Below are 15,202 nucleotides of genomic sequence, written 5' to 3' on the forward strand. Positions count from 1 at the left end.
TCAGGAGAAGCAAAACCAGGAACCAAAACAACAAGATGCTCTTTGTGAAAGTAGCATCACAATAGCTGACAGAAGTGGGCAAGTGTCACACTGAAACACACTGTACACCAGGCATTCTAGCGCCACGAGTCATTTAATCTCCCTTTTATTTTCTTTGAAGGTACACTTTATAAGACCGTAAAGTGCGTAGATTCTTAAACCTTTGGGAAAGGGACGAGAGGACGCATAAAAATCTAGCTTTTACATTCAGATCTAGCAGACAGAAGTTTTGTGCTCTTAGTTTTTATTTGAATACAGGCGACTGGGGGCGGGCGGAAATAGTTCAGAGAGGTGAGCACCAGCATTGAGCACGGGGGGAGGGGGGAAACGCCGTGGAAAATATAGGCACATTTCCTCACCACAGTCCATCGTGGACTGTGACTGATCTCTGTGACACATTTCATGGGTTGGTGGTGGAAAAAGAAAAAAATAATCTTAAAATAAGGGATGTACCGAATGCTCTTCTCAGCTGACACACGGAAACATTTGTCCCAGGTTTAACAGATCATGCTCGCGTAGTCTATAAATTACTTTAAATAATAAAATTAATTACAGCATTAAAAACACATTTACAGTTGTTGCACCAGCTTGCTATACCGATTGTGCTGCATATGCATCCGAACAGAAACCCTGACACGTGGATAATGACGATCCCTGCTCCTCTCTCTGTGAACACGCTGACGTGTACAAAGCTGCCATTTCAGATTCAGCCAACTCTGGGACTGACTGGTGTTTTCGCCCATCACAGCTACGTAACCGCAGGATGAGAACTAAATTTACATTTGCAGATAACGTTGCTCGGGGGAGGTTTAGAAATGCATCGAACTGCATGTCGAACGGAGTCTTCACAGTAGGTTGTAACTATTTTGTGAAAAAACACTGCTGTAACTGGACATATATAAAAATATCATTTTATATATCAACACTGGAATTATACACTCCATTAAAAAATTGGCATAGGATTAAAAATCGCATCCACCGGGCTCTACTTCTAACAGAATCCATCTTTACGTGTTAATGTTGCTTCATCTGTAAGTTTGTTTCAGATTAAAAGGTTGAAACTTTCTTTTGCTTTTATGAGGAGAGATGAGACCATCATTATCCAACCACATGATCACTGTTACAGATTTGGAACAATCTCAACCAAAGAAAAGGGGAAATACTGTAAATTCTTTATAGCACATTTAGAGGTTTTTCTATTTAATAGAAACCAAGTCTGACTAATGTCTGTACATAAAAACAAAACTGTTCATTTAGGGAAAAAAACAAACATTTATACTGTACATGTACAGAGAAATACAGCACCAGCAGACTTAGTTGGACCACCTTTCCTGCTGTGATTCACATCCTCACAGGGTACTTTGTTAAGTCTGCGGTAGTCCACTGGCTCAAGTCCACGGAGAGTGATTTTGCGCTTTCATTAATAGTGCCTGTTTGAGGGAAGGCGATCTATCCTGAGGCCCCTCTGTTCTAGTGTTGATTGTATCAGAAGTGTCTGTTAGTAATCCAGCACAGCTCTAGCAGTGAATCTTGCAGGAGAAAATCCAGACGTTAACAAAGACACACGAGAGACACGAGGAGAGGCAGCTTATCCAGCACTTTGTTTCCCATGCTGTCTTTAAGATAAAGATTCGACGACAGAACGGATAGCAAGTGTTCGTATTTTGTGCATGCAGAATAAATCTGCACATCCCATCTTTTTATTTGAACAATCCAACTGCAGTTTGCATGTTTGCAAGTGCAAAAGCAGTTTGTTTGTAGAAAACAAGCCCTTATGTGTTATCAGTGCTGGCTTCCTCCGTGTTGTTGTTATCCGACACGCCGCTGCCATTGGTCTCGGGACGTTCTGGTATCTCTCCCTTCACCGCCACTCGAATTACTTTCAACCAGCGCTGCTTAAGTTCCTCGGTCTCAGCAGCAAAGTTGTGGGTGGACTTGGACTGGGAGATGTGGAAGCTTGCCGGTGGGTCTGTGGGCCGGGTGGTGTCGTCCACAGAATAACCCACCAGGGGTATGGTGCACTGTGCTTTTACATCCTGAGAGGAAAGTCAAAGAAGAGATCGTCTTCACTGTGAATGATCTGCTAAATGAACATATCCAATCATATTTTTGGCTTGAAGTAGTTGTTTTACCTGTGGAGCTCCATAGAGGTAAAGCACCAGACTCTCCTTCTCAGGGATGACACACCAACACTTCTGCCAAATTTTGCTCTTCTCAGAGTGCTGCAGGAAGCCACACATGATGCTGCTGTCTGCAAACTGACCGGCTTCAATCTGCAAAAATGCGCACAGATCAGCAAAAGAAAAAAACAAAACAGGAACGCCAGCTGATGTTATTTCTGTCACATGACGGTTTACTCGCATTACCACTTTAACTTTCAAGTGCACAGTCACTTGTTTTAAGTAAGTTAGCTACAACTATTGTAGTCTAATCCATCAGCCATACAATATATTCACCCTTCAACAAGCTTAGAATTTTAAAATTGTTGAAGCTGTTTCACTGAAATGTCTTGTTTTTGTTGTTTTTGTTATTCATCTTATCTTCGCTGATATAAATGAGGGTTCGCATTAGACAACATCAGGTTTATTCACTGAAAAGTCACCTCGAGAATGCCCTTTTTCTTGCCCTCCGCTATCGCCTCTCCAGTCAGGATGCAGTGGCAGTCCTTGCACACTTTGTTCATTTTGTTGCCATCGTATTCAAGCGGCGCTTTATAGTCTGAGCATTTCCAGCACACCACCTGTAAGAGACAGGCAGCAATATTGTTATCAATGATGATAACAATTTAGCAAGAGGAGGAGAGGAGAGAGGAGGAGAGGAGGTTTGGAACTCTGCAGTCACTGAGTTAGCAGAGCGGCAGCAGCTTTTACTCCCTATATTGCTCAACACTCTATTCTGTGAGTTTTTAGAGCAACTCATTTGTTCACAGATTTTTGTGGCTGAGCGTTTGATTCGATACACTTATGGCAACAGGACTGAAAACACCTGAATTCAAAGATTCAGAGGGGTGATCCACACATTTTGTGGTTTAAAACGTCATTAAATCATCATTCGACATATTTGGTGGAATAAAACATCACATAGGCGGTATCTGGGTATTCCCAATTCAACTAATGGGGTCTAACCCAGGGGTGGGCAATCTCAGTCCACGAGGGCCAGTGTCCCTGCAGGTTTTAGATGTGTCCTTGAACCAACGCAGCTGATTTAAATGGCTAAATCAGCTCCTCAACATGTCCCGAAGTTCTCCAGAGGCCTGGTAACGAACTAATCATGTGATTCAGGTGTGTTGACCCAAGGTGAGATCTAAAACCTGCAGGACACCGGCCCTCGTCGACTGAGATTGCCCACCCCTGGTCTAACCTCTCTACCCTGTAGTGTGCATACACATGCATGGCACCCACAACAGAAACATTACTCACGTAGCCGCAGGCTCTGCAGTGGTGTCTCCGACGTGTAATAGCATTGAAAGACTCCTTACACTTCATACACATTGTCACTTCGTTGTCACGGATCCAGCGCGGCGCGCGCTTTCCCAGCTCAGCTTTCTGCCATTAAAAGAAAAAAAGCCCACTCACTGTGGCAGCACAGACATGTGTGGGCAATTCAACTCTGTGCAATTTGATCCAACACTGACCGACACTTCGTCCATGTCTTTTAGTGCATTCTTGAATGACTCGTTTTTCTGCTGGAAGATCTCGATGATCGCCTGGAAAGCCTGGAAAAGAATAAGCACGACAGGGGGTGTCACTTTAAATTTGTTTGAAAAAACGAAGAGTTAAATAGGAAAATCACCTGGAAATTACGTACCTTGATCCAGTCAGCCTTGTCTTGCTCTGAGCTGATGAGGTGGAGAAAACAGAAACAGAATTCAGTTTAACACATAAAAGACAAGGATGCGTTCAAATTAATCTGTCACACAACAGCAAAAGGGCTGAGAGCCACTGATTTACAGGATCTGAAAATGAACACCGGGTGTAGTCATTTAGCAGCCGTTTCATACATATAACATTGTTTTTGCACTTTTAACAGAGTGCTTAACACTTGGGTGCTGAATGGAGAATTTAACTTTTGCATATTGTGTGTTAATGCTCGAAAAAGAGTACCTGGCCTGGAGTTCAAGTGTCCTCTCCTTCCCAGACACTTGGAAGGTATGAGGGTAGTCCTCATTGATTGTTTCCAGGACCTTCATCCCATCGATGCCGATTCGAGTCCTCACCGTATATTTAGGACCTCCCAGGCTGAATTTCGGGACGCAGTATAACAGCATATTGTTGAACTAGGAGAAAAGGGGGAAAAACCACTTTGCAGTTGAGTTATGCAACCATGTAAGCTGGATGCATCAGCACTATTGTAGTTTAGATTTCTGGGCACAGTTTCCTTCCTGAGGGTGAAAACCTAAAACTCTGCAGGTAACCCGAATCACGCACACGGGGCACATTCTATGTTCAGCTAATTAGAAACAGACACAAGTTAATCACATCATCTGGCAATCTCAGTAATTGAGAGACTTCTTCATGTGCCTCTGATGTATCCTTACACAGAGGTGGTCCTAGCAAGAAATGATTCACTTGTTTCAATTGACTGATGCGGGCAAAGTCTCGCCTCAGCATATTTCCCCGCAGTGTCCTTCATTATACAAGAAGGTGTTTCTCTCACCAGGAAGAGGTATCGCTCCATTGCTGACGTGTTCCTGGCCGCCAGCTTCAAGATGTGGCCCTCTTTGATGAACTCGTTGGAAGGATTAACAATGTCCTCCTCTTCACCCAGCATCTCGTAAATTTCCAGCAGTTTCTTTAGATTTTCCTAAAAGATGAAGTTATGTTCATCTTAGTAAATGAGAAACTGTTAGAGAGGATCTGTATCAGCTGGCTAAAGCCAATCTTTACTTACAGACTTTCTTATGGCACTGTTGGAGTGAGTAGCTGCTGTTCCAATAATCTCTAATGATCCTGAAAAAAAGGGCAGATAATCCAGAAACTTAACAGAATAATTTTAGACACCCTCAGTGAAATGAACCCGATTCCTCACTGTGCAGCGTTCAGGTGCCGTTCCTACTTACTTTCTGCATCTCTTCGATCGGGGTCGTCCTGAGGCAGCTTCTTCAGGTAGTCTTTAAGCAACATCTCATATCGAGGGACGCGCTGCACTGGCTCCAACATGTGATGCTGAAGCGTTAGACACCCACAGATCTCTTGACTCTGTCCAGACAGAACAAGAAAGCTTTGATTTTCCTTTATCATACAAATGCTTCGTAACACAACAGACGCTTAAGCATAAAAGCCACAACACGGTATGAAAATGCATTTTTTCCTTTACTGGACTCTGTTACACAGTGCATACCTGTATCTCCTGAATTATAGCCTTAAACTGAGGTGAACGGTCTGTCCACTGCTTCAGCAACTCCATGGCTTTATCGAAATTCTTCACATATTCTGCATACATTTTGAGGAAGGGTGTGAGTTTCTGCAGGATGTCCCCAATGCGAGGTTTAGAGTCCCTGCAGGAAAGATGTGGGTGGGGTTGTAAAAGTAAAAGATCTAATTTAGTACAAAGACAGTTTCTTTGTAGCTTGCACTGGCTGAACCGTCCATTTTTATTCCTTGTACGTGTACATGTATTAAAATAGCTCCAAAACTGCTGATCTTGACCTCATGCATCATCAGCGCAGCGGTACAAGCAGCTGCATCAGCACATGTATGAGCACTAGTTCGAGTAGCTGAATCTCACCATTCTCCCATCCGTTTCTCCAGGTCGGGAAGCAGAAACTGGCTGTGAAAGGCGTGGATGGAGGAGATATTGGAGAAGATGTTCTTTACTACGTCCACAGGGAATGTTCCCTTATTGGCCTCCTCCATTAGCTTAGCACAAAACTCCTGAAGAGACATATACAGTGGCTACAAATTAGGGTTTCTGTTCTGCGCAATGTTAAACCTTTTACAATGGAAAATGGTCAAGAAAACAGAAGTGGCCTCTCGCTGGGTTCCTCACCTGGTCCAGCAGGTTCAGTCGAGCCACGTAAGCCTTCTCTGTGTGCAAGAGCTCGCTGGCGATTTTAAATAGTTTCTGTTCGTTTGTCTCCTGAAAAGAGAGAACACACACACACATGTGAATTCGTGCATTTCTGGCTATAGCACATGAAAGTCTTGCCATTGCCATGTAAAGTACCTGCATGCCGATTTGCAGTAAAATTGAACTGAGATTATTCTGGGAATTATTCAGTTACTAATGTGTGAAAGTGCTATTCTGCTGAGAGACGAACACATACAGAGTCACATCATTTACTGGCAACTTAACAGCGTCTGATACTTCTCTAACAATGGCTTTGTCAATTCCCACATCTTTTTTTGAAAGCGTAGCTTCCCGTCCCTTTGCTAGTTCCCTTTGCAAGATTTCGTTCACAACTGAATTGAAACTACAAGAACTGTGTGACCAGTGAGCGAGACAACGTTTATAGCTGTACATCTACCAATGTGGGTTCAACGCACTGCTGTTCACTGCAGCCTTGTATTCAGCACAGCTTTGCTGTTGTTACACACACCGGCAAGCAGCACCTGTGTGTGTTTCATTAACATGACGCTAACAGTGAACTGATGTGGTGCTCGAGGACCTTCGAATGGGAAATGAAAATGTGGAAGAAGGGAAACGACACCAAATCCAACAAAGTTACACGTCTGTATAAAACTAAGCCTCAGGCGAGTGGTTAGTAAAGCCACGAAGCCGTGACAATAGCACACTGACGCTCACCTGAAAGGTTCCAGAACAAACTTTAGGTACACTCATTATTAATGCATCCACATGCCGATCATTGTTTTTTTTTTTATCAAGTTCTTTGTTTCCCAAAAATACAACTTTCACAATAAAAAGACATTATAGATAGCAAAGTGCACTGGCCAGTAGAATCACTCGGATCGAGACATATATATATATATATATATATATATATATATATATATATATATATATATATATATATTAATATTAGGGGTGCAACGATACTCGTATCGATATTGAACCGTTCGATACAGTGCTTTCGGTTCGGTACCCATAAGTATCGAACAATACAACATTTTTAATTTATTTTATCAACTTTCCTTCTGACGATGCTGTCTGTGTGGAGCACTCAGTTGATCTGCGCTCGACAGTGCAGCCTAGGCAGAGTAATCGAACGGAGATTCACTGAGTGCAGCACAAGCTAGCGAGACAGAAGTTAAGCTCTCCTTGCAACATGGACCTCCCCCACCCTCATTCAGATCTGGCCTTTGGAACTATTTTGGTTTTCATGTGACGTATGACCCTGAAGGTAAGCGAGTCATGGACTAAAGTAAAACAGTATGTTGGATGTGCCATGCAATGCTCAATTACATGGGTGGGAACTAGTGTGTTAGCGCAGTTAGCTCGTTAACGTGTTGGCCGTCCAGCCCCACGCACGGGGCGATCCGAGGTAGCTCGTTAACGGAGATTTCCCGTGTTGTGGCGTTAACGTCATTTCAGATTAACGCTGACAGCACTAGTGGGAACACAACGAATATGACTGCACATTTACACCGACAGCATCCTAGTGCAAAGACAAGTGGAAGCAGACAAAAACAACAAGCAGCATGCTACAAACTTTACCCGAGTCATTTAGACAGCCGTTAGCACAGGATTCTCCTTATGCTGCTGAGAATATAGCCCAGAAGAAGCTATAGTATAGCTTTTATTTTGGAAAGAGACGTTTCTCTGTAATAAACTCTTTTCCAAAGATGAGTGATTTCTCAATCAGATAGATTTATTATTTTATCCCTTTGTTGTTTCAGCAACATTAAATTTAAAAACTGTACTTTTGAGTTAATATATATACTTATAATTTTAATAAATGACAAATTAAAAAGGCATGAAAATTTCTTTTTGTATTGAAAAAATATCGAACCGTGACACCAAAGTATTGAACCGAACCGTGAATTTTGTGTATCGTTGCACCCCTAATAAATAAATATATATATATATATATATATATGTATATATATATATATATATATATATATATATATATATATGTCTCGTATGTATATATATATACACACACACACCATTAAATTGCACGTTCTGACCAGCAGTAATCACTTTACTCGAAAGTACAGTACCTATACAGTATAGTACAGTACTTGGGTAGGCTTCTGTAAATATGCTACTTTAACTTTAAAACACAACAGCTATGTTTTACACTTTCAGATTAACAGTTTACATTCTATTTCTAAAGATCGCACTTCTCCTGCCTTGGAAAAAACTTGGCGGCTCAAAGTTACAACTTGTTATTTGCATCACTCACAAAACATGAATTCAGTTTGTTTAGCAGAAACGTATATTGCAGACTAAGTATTCAACTTGTGGTCTGTGGCCCATTTTGCCATTGTAATGCTTTTGCTTTGAATGGTTTGAACAGAAACAACATTGAATTTGTCCACCCAAATACCAGTCCCATTAAGTGTCCCGGTGAGTCATGACAGCAGAGCAGCATTAACAATGGCAGGACTTCCTCTAAATCAACAGGAGCTTGTTAAAACACCTGTCACTTCCCTGTCACAGGTCACGTCAAACTGTAGCTCCATTAGCAGCTATTAACGCAACAAAACCAAATCTGAATTGTGGGTAATGTTTGTAAAATGAATCACTGTAACAAGTAAAATAAGTACAATGTTAGTCTGGGTTTATTTGCACTTGTTGCTTCAAGAGTACGGAAGAAACTAGAAGACATCACTTAAAATATGTTTCTGACTTTTATTTAGTTCGTTTTTAAATGGTAGGACTTGTAGCAGTGATGAATATCTTTTGCACAGCAGAGAGGCTTTTCCTTTCCCACAACGCGAGATTACCCAGCTGTCTTTGTCACTGTGAAGACTGAGATTGATCTGAACCTGAGATATCTATAATCACCAGACAACAGCAGGCAAAATGGGTTCCCATGGGAGAGATTACTGAAGCACGGAGTCAGCTGCTTAAATGTTGACATCTGTTTGCCCTTCACAGAAAAATACCCCACTGAGACACACACACACGCACAAAGTGCTGAAAGAAATGCATACACTTCCCCTGTAACTCTATCCTTACAACGTTACAGTCACCCAGAGATGAAGTAGTTCACATGATTTAATCATACTGAAAGCTGAGAAAATAAATAAATGCTGAGAGTTTGTCTATCAGAGATGAGTCAGTGCAGCAAGGCAGCTTTAATGTATTACATAGCAGGTAGAAATGCGCAACACTTGGGTCCCAGGAGCACAAAGCAAATGCTTAAACTCAATACGTACCTTGTGGTCTGTGCTCCCTTCTTCATTCTTGTGCTCGCCTTCTGTCTTAGCATCAGTCTCCTCATTCTCAGTCTCGTTACCAGTCCTGTCCACGTGTGAAGGCGAATGATCATCGCTCTGTTCCGAGCTCCCCATATCTCCATTTACAAGCTCAGCAGTCTCTGTCCTCACACTTTCATGCTTCTCCTCTGTATCCTCCTTCTCCTTCTCGTTGTCCTTGTCCATCTGCACTAGCACCCCGTTCGCTGCTTGCCTGTTGGCATCTTGTGTCGTGGCCGCCGCAGAGGTGTTCCTGCTGGTCTCCGTCTTTGGACATGCACGGTGAGCTGGACTGCAGTTGGCAGACTTGTTGATGTGTTTGAGCGGTGAGCTGTCTCTCTTGTTTTCTGTGTTGCTGGAGGAACAGAAGAAAAAGCAAAGGAGGAAGTGGCTCAGTCTGGGTAAGAGTGTATAAAGGGCTAACTAACAAACCTTCCCAGAATAAGAAAATAAGGGAGGGGAAAAAAAAAGAAATTTAGAGTAGGCTGGTCCATACCTTCTCAAGGTGACATATTGACAGAGTGTGGTGCACAACAGCAAGCAGAGAGCTTTTGCACATGAGTGTGAGAGTTAAAAATAAACCAGTAGAGATGCACAAACTTCCTGCTGTCTTATTAGGTTGCTGACTGAGAGCTGAGAGGAAGTGTGAGTAAAGCAAAGGGGCACAGTAACGAGGAGCAACAGAGCAATAGGAGGAGCAGAAAAGTAAATCACCACTACTCCCGAGAGGTAGATGCTGCACTACTTCCCCACACATGGAAAACCTACTTTATACATTCTGCTGCGAGGCCTCTTTTATGCTTAGCATCCAAATGAATGAAATGAAAAAACAATTTGCAGAAGACAACTGACACGCAGCACAGAAATGGAAACTAGATTGACAACAATGTGTGTGTGTGTACAATGTCACCATTCAGCTGCTCGACATCCTGTACCGGCAGTCGGTGCAGCTGTTTCCCAGCAAATGATACTCCACACGTTCAGCCAAACAAGAAGCAGCAACAGTAGCCACTGTGTCTCAGCTAAGATTATCTGAACTCAGTACAGTACATTAAAGGCAAAACTGTTAGCAGATTAAAAAAAGTTACCATGTCTATATCTGGAATCTAACGTTTACCGATGCAAAAAACAATCAACCAACAGATGACTTTTTTCTCCCTGCCCAGTAGAAACAGGAAGTATCAATAAATAGAGGAAGAACAAACAGCTGGTGAAACACCCGACAGATGAATGTGTCGGGGGCCGTCACCCACCTGTGGTGTGGGAACATGAAACTATCTTTTCACCACTCAGAGTAAGACTGACAGTACCACAACTAGTGGGCGACATACTATTTAATACAGTATTCAGAAACAATACAGCCGCATCACTTTGTAGGTGCACACATCACTTCCTCCTTCCACACAAATAGCACAGCAAGTGTTCCAGGACATGACAGTGTTTCAAAACAGGCTCAAACAGACACGAATTAAGAGCAGCTTCAGTTGCAGTGTGGTCGTCGCCTAGCTGCCTTTAAGGCAGCCAAACCTTGTGAACCAGATTAGTACATTAGTAGGTTAATTCTGTTCACAGAATCTGTGTGAAGCGTTTCTCTTGTTTGAGCTCCAGGGCCACTGGAGGGATAATCCGCACTGCCCAGGAGTGGCTGAATGAAATAGATGCACCAGATTCCTCTGATTAACCTCATTTCACACCAGAAAATGCGATGAAAGGTGCAAAGAAAGCCTGTAGACCCAGGAGATTTTTAGAGATCCAGGCCAGAGATGAGACAGATTTTAGTGGGCTGCTACTGCTGCAGATTGCATATTTTAGGGGTGCAACTGTACGAACAGACAAGGGCACCATTGTTGTGCCTCTCACCGCTTGCAATGGGCCTCCCTCAGAGACACAAGGCTGCAGCTACAGTGCAAACTTGCACGAGTAAAGCACAACAAGTTAGACACAGATCAACACTGGAAAAATCTTACAGAATCTAACTCACAATTTAACTATGAGGCAACAATATCAAAGTATACACATTCGTCAAAGATTTCCTACCTCATCCTCCTCTCGCAGCACCGAGTTCTGTCCCACAACCAAATGTGGACCCGTGTTTCCCCTCGCCTGTACAAATCTCCTTTCATCCCCTTGCTAACACTTGGCTCAGCAGCCACAGACTAATCTCCACTTACTCTCTCTAATGACTCTCGTCCGACGTACAATCAATGAGTCGCGGCTGAAAACTTTGAAACTTCTGCTTTTTTATCCTTGAAATAGTTGGTGTAGAAAAGTTGGGAAAGACCAATTTCTGTCACTGTGATTACAACAAGCCAGAGATTTATTACAAAAGCCAAGAAGTTACAAAGATGAAATCTTTCAACCACATCAAGGCAAAAGCTGCTAATTCAATCACACATTGTGACGGAGTTTTAAATCAGCAAAAGCAATAACAGAGGCTTACATTTCCTAAACATTATTAGGAAAATAACAGAATGAGCAATTCATCCACGGATCAAGTAACTGCTCATTTCTGCAGATATCGAGGCAGAGAAAGTTAAGAGGCCGAACCTGTTCTCCTCAAAGCGGCTGATCAGGTCTAAGACTTTGGAGGGTTTCTCTCTGGGTCTCTCCCGGCTGACAGCCCCCGTTTTTCCTCCTCCACTTCCGTCCTCCATCCTGCTTATAAGTGGGGGTTTCTGGATGTGGCCCAATGGGGATGGGATATCTGTCACTGGGCTTTGGAGGTGCAGTGGCTTTGGAGGCACTGGATATAAAACAGAGGAATTTACAACATGAGAAATGTCCTGAATACTAATCACAGCTTCAATTCATTTTCTTACTGCAATCTCAGTTTGAAGCTGAAGGTGGCAGCATCAGCTGTCACAAGTGACACCACCTGTAGGACACTGAACTGTAATAAACGTCCTAAATGTAATAAAGAAATAATCGGGCTTGGCAAAAACTAACTGCGCATGGCTTTGCAACTAAATATCCTGCCTGACTTACAGCAGCAGGAAGAATGGAGCTCTGTTCCCTGCATTATCTGTGTAGAATGATTTACCCAACGCAAACACAAGAGGAACGAGTCTCTCGGTTCACTGAACCCAAGCCAGCTTACATAACTCTTCTTCTGGTTTGACCATTTCGTGGATGTTAACAGTGTCAAACAGCGTCCATAAGCACTGATTCATTCAGTGTTTTTCTGCAGATTTACAGAGTAAACAAAGACGAAGTGAAAAACAGCAGTAGAAAGGTCACTGAGACCACATGTTGTGAATCAGACACCGAAATGCTATAATAATTTGTGTCTCCTAAGATTCTCACTTTGTGGCGTCTGGCTGAATTTTTTCCCACATGCTATTATGTACCTGGTGGTTTAGACTGCAGCCGAGGCCTGCTGCCAAGGACTCTTCCATTGACCCCTCCCCGGCTCTTGTCGGTCGTCCTTGCAGTCACCCGATTCAGACACGCCTGCACACTCGGCAATTCGCTGCGTTCTGACCCTGGGCTGCTGCCTAGAGCTAAAGGACACAAAGAGAGGGCGCACAAGCTTAAAAACAAAATCGATAACGGAATCAAAACCATTTTTATACAAAGAAGTGAGAGTGAAGAAACCAAAAGCATACGTATTTAACTGTTTTATCACTACAGGCATTATCGGCATGACTAATATTTACGATAGGTGACACTGATATATGCCCCACTCATCCTGCAGTGACATTTGAAGCCGTCACTCTGTGGTAGTACATGACTTACGTCGGTGCAATGTTTTACATCAACTACTTTCAAAGGTGAACTATGCTAAAACACGTTTCTTATTAAGAATGGATTATTTTGAAATATAATATCTGAGTCAGAACTTTTATTTTACACCTTAATTTTCACAACAACCTCTGTCTTGTTTTATTCAGTATTGCAGGTGGCCTGAAAAACCAACGTGCCATTCCAGAAACAGATGTGCAAACATATTCTCCTCCAATTCGCCCTGTAAAGGAAAAAATCATTCCCATCATATATTAAGTGCCATAAACAGCTGAAGACCACACATTAGAGGGTGTCATACACTTCAGTTGATTATCCCAGTTAATCATCCAGCTGATGATCAGCACCAGTGAGACTTTTTACCCAACCAGCTGGCCACAGATGGCGCAGCATCAGTGTTTAGATAGAGCTGGCAGACCGACTTAATGGAGCAGGCGACACAGACTGGCAGTGTTTACAGTAGCCTAACTCGACCTCTCTCTAACCTCGCCAAGCGCGCACACACACACACACACACACACACACACACACACACACACACACACACACACACACACACACACGTCAGTAAAAAGTATGAAGCCTGTTAAAGCAAATGTCCAAACATGGAGTTACACTGCTGAGAGAGTGAAGACCCTCATTATTCTATAAGCTATTAGTACATTAGCTTCCATTTAACGTTGCCATTTAACGGGTGTGTGTGATTTAGCAAAGGCAAACCAGCTGATGTATAGCTTGGATGTAGCTTCCATATAGCTTTGACACTGGTAAACTACAATCTAGTCCAGAAGTTGTAGAGTTAAGCACATCCAAGGATGCCTGCTTTACCTGAAAACAACAAAAACAGTGGACTTCTTATAATTTGTGCTTGTTCTGGTTTCGGTCAGTCTGTTATTACCGAAAGTGAAGAAGGGACTTCATGTTTCTGGCACTCAGGGATGCTAACATGCACAGAGAAATGTTTCATCTTTGAAATGAATCATTGAGGAAGGACCTTCATTTCTTTACAGACTCAGTCCCATCATGTCTAAAAATAGATAAAGATATATTTCTCTTTTTTAGAAATATATCTGCCACTCGAATAATCACACACGTAAAGTAAAGTGGCTGTAATGATCAGCCAATGAAGAGAGCAAAAGATAAACTGAAAATTACTATATCTAAGAACACACAGTCACTGGACATTTTATTAAGAACACCCTGCTAGGGCTTGATTGGATGGGATTGTTTGTGGTATAGAGTCAACAATGTGCTGAAAACATTCCTCACAGATGATGGCATCATGAGGTTGTGCTGATCAACTGCCTGTAAGTGCATGTCGGCTGTGCATCCATGATATGAATCTTTGTCACATCCCAAAAGTGATGTGTGGTGACTGTGGAAGCCATTGGAGTGCAGTAAGCTAATCGTCACGTCCAAGCAACCAGTTTGAGATTTTCTGAGCTTTGCCACACGGTGCATTATCCTGCTGGAAGTAGCCATCAACAGATAGGAACACTGTAGTCAGAAAGGGATTGATGTGGCCGGCAACAACACTCAGGATGTAGTGTTTAAACAATGCTTGGCTGGTAGTGTGCCAAGAAAATCTCTCCCACACATTACACCACTGCCACCAGCTTAAACCGCTGGTGTATGGTAAGATGGATCCATGTTGTGACCCCACCGTTTCTGCATACCTTTACTGTAATTAGTGGGTATTTGAGTTACTCTTGTGTTCCTATCAGCTCGAATCATTCTCCTTTGACCTCTGATATATCAACAAGCCATTTTCGTGCAGAGAACTGCTACTCACTGGGCAGTTTCCCTTTTTTCATACTATTCTCTCTAAACTCCAGAGATGGATGTGTGGGAAAATCCCAGTTTCTTAAATACTCAGACCAGCCCCTCTGACAGCCATGCTGCAGTCAACGTCACTGAAGTCATCTCTCATCCCCACTCTGATGCTGGGTTTAAACTTCAGCAGGTCTAAATCTTTTGAGAAGCTGCCATGGGATCGGCTGATTAGATATTTGCATTGACAAGCAACTGAACAGGTATACCTGTTGACCTGGGTGTTGGCTGTATTGGGATGGCTCGGTTCTGGGATACTGGGTTCT

General features: G+C 42.7%; 1 protein-coding gene across 4 annotated transcripts in view; it reads right to left on the reverse strand.

Moving 5' to 3' along the window:
• Nucleotides 1-129: 129 nt before the first annotated feature.
• Nucleotides 130-15,202, reverse strand: part of fgd4a (FYVE, RhoGEF and PH domain containing 4a) — a 55,473-nt gene continuing 40,400 nt past the window's right edge. For 3 of the 4 annotated variants that reach the window (XM_085461232.1, XM_085461234.1, XM_085461233.1), the window contains exons 3-18: nucleotides 12,713-12,865; nucleotides 11,913-12,108; nucleotides 9,327-9,720; nucleotides 6,028-6,117; nucleotides 5,767-5,912; nucleotides 5,380-5,536; nucleotides 5,099-5,237; nucleotides 4,930-4,988; nucleotides 4,696-4,842; nucleotides 4,143-4,315; nucleotides 3,847-3,877; nucleotides 3,674-3,754; nucleotides 3,459-3,584; nucleotides 2,642-2,779; nucleotides 2,172-2,312; nucleotides 130-2,075 (exon numbers count right to left, since the gene is read on the reverse strand). In XM_085461232.1, the coding sequence (XP_085317358.1) occupies nucleotides 1,812-2,075; nucleotides 2,172-2,312; nucleotides 2,642-2,779; nucleotides 3,459-3,584; nucleotides 3,674-3,754; nucleotides 3,847-3,877; nucleotides 4,143-4,315; nucleotides 4,696-4,842; nucleotides 4,930-4,988; nucleotides 5,099-5,237; nucleotides 5,380-5,536; nucleotides 5,767-5,912; nucleotides 6,028-6,117; nucleotides 9,327-9,720; nucleotides 11,913-12,108; nucleotides 12,713-12,865 (2,435 nt within the window). In that variant the 3' untranslated portion in view covers nucleotides 130-1,811. Of the gene's footprint in view, nucleotides 2,076-2,171; nucleotides 2,313-2,641; nucleotides 2,780-3,458; nucleotides 3,585-3,673; nucleotides 3,755-3,846; nucleotides 3,878-4,142; nucleotides 4,316-4,695; nucleotides 4,843-4,929; nucleotides 4,989-5,098; nucleotides 5,238-5,379; nucleotides 5,537-5,766; nucleotides 5,913-6,027; nucleotides 6,118-9,326; nucleotides 9,721-11,402; nucleotides 11,733-11,912; nucleotides 12,109-12,712; nucleotides 12,866-15,202 lie in introns of those variants that run through there. The other variant, XM_085461235.1, reaches the window with a different exon arrangement.

Source organism: Copadichromis virginalis, linkage group LG7 (assembly GCF_057382275.1).
Source record: "Copadichromis virginalis isolate Kocher_CV1m ecotype Utaka linkage group LG7, C_Virginalis_male_GT1.1, whole genome shotgun sequence".
NCBI lineage: Eukaryota > Metazoa > Chordata > Actinopteri > Cichliformes > Cichlidae > Copadichromis > Copadichromis virginalis.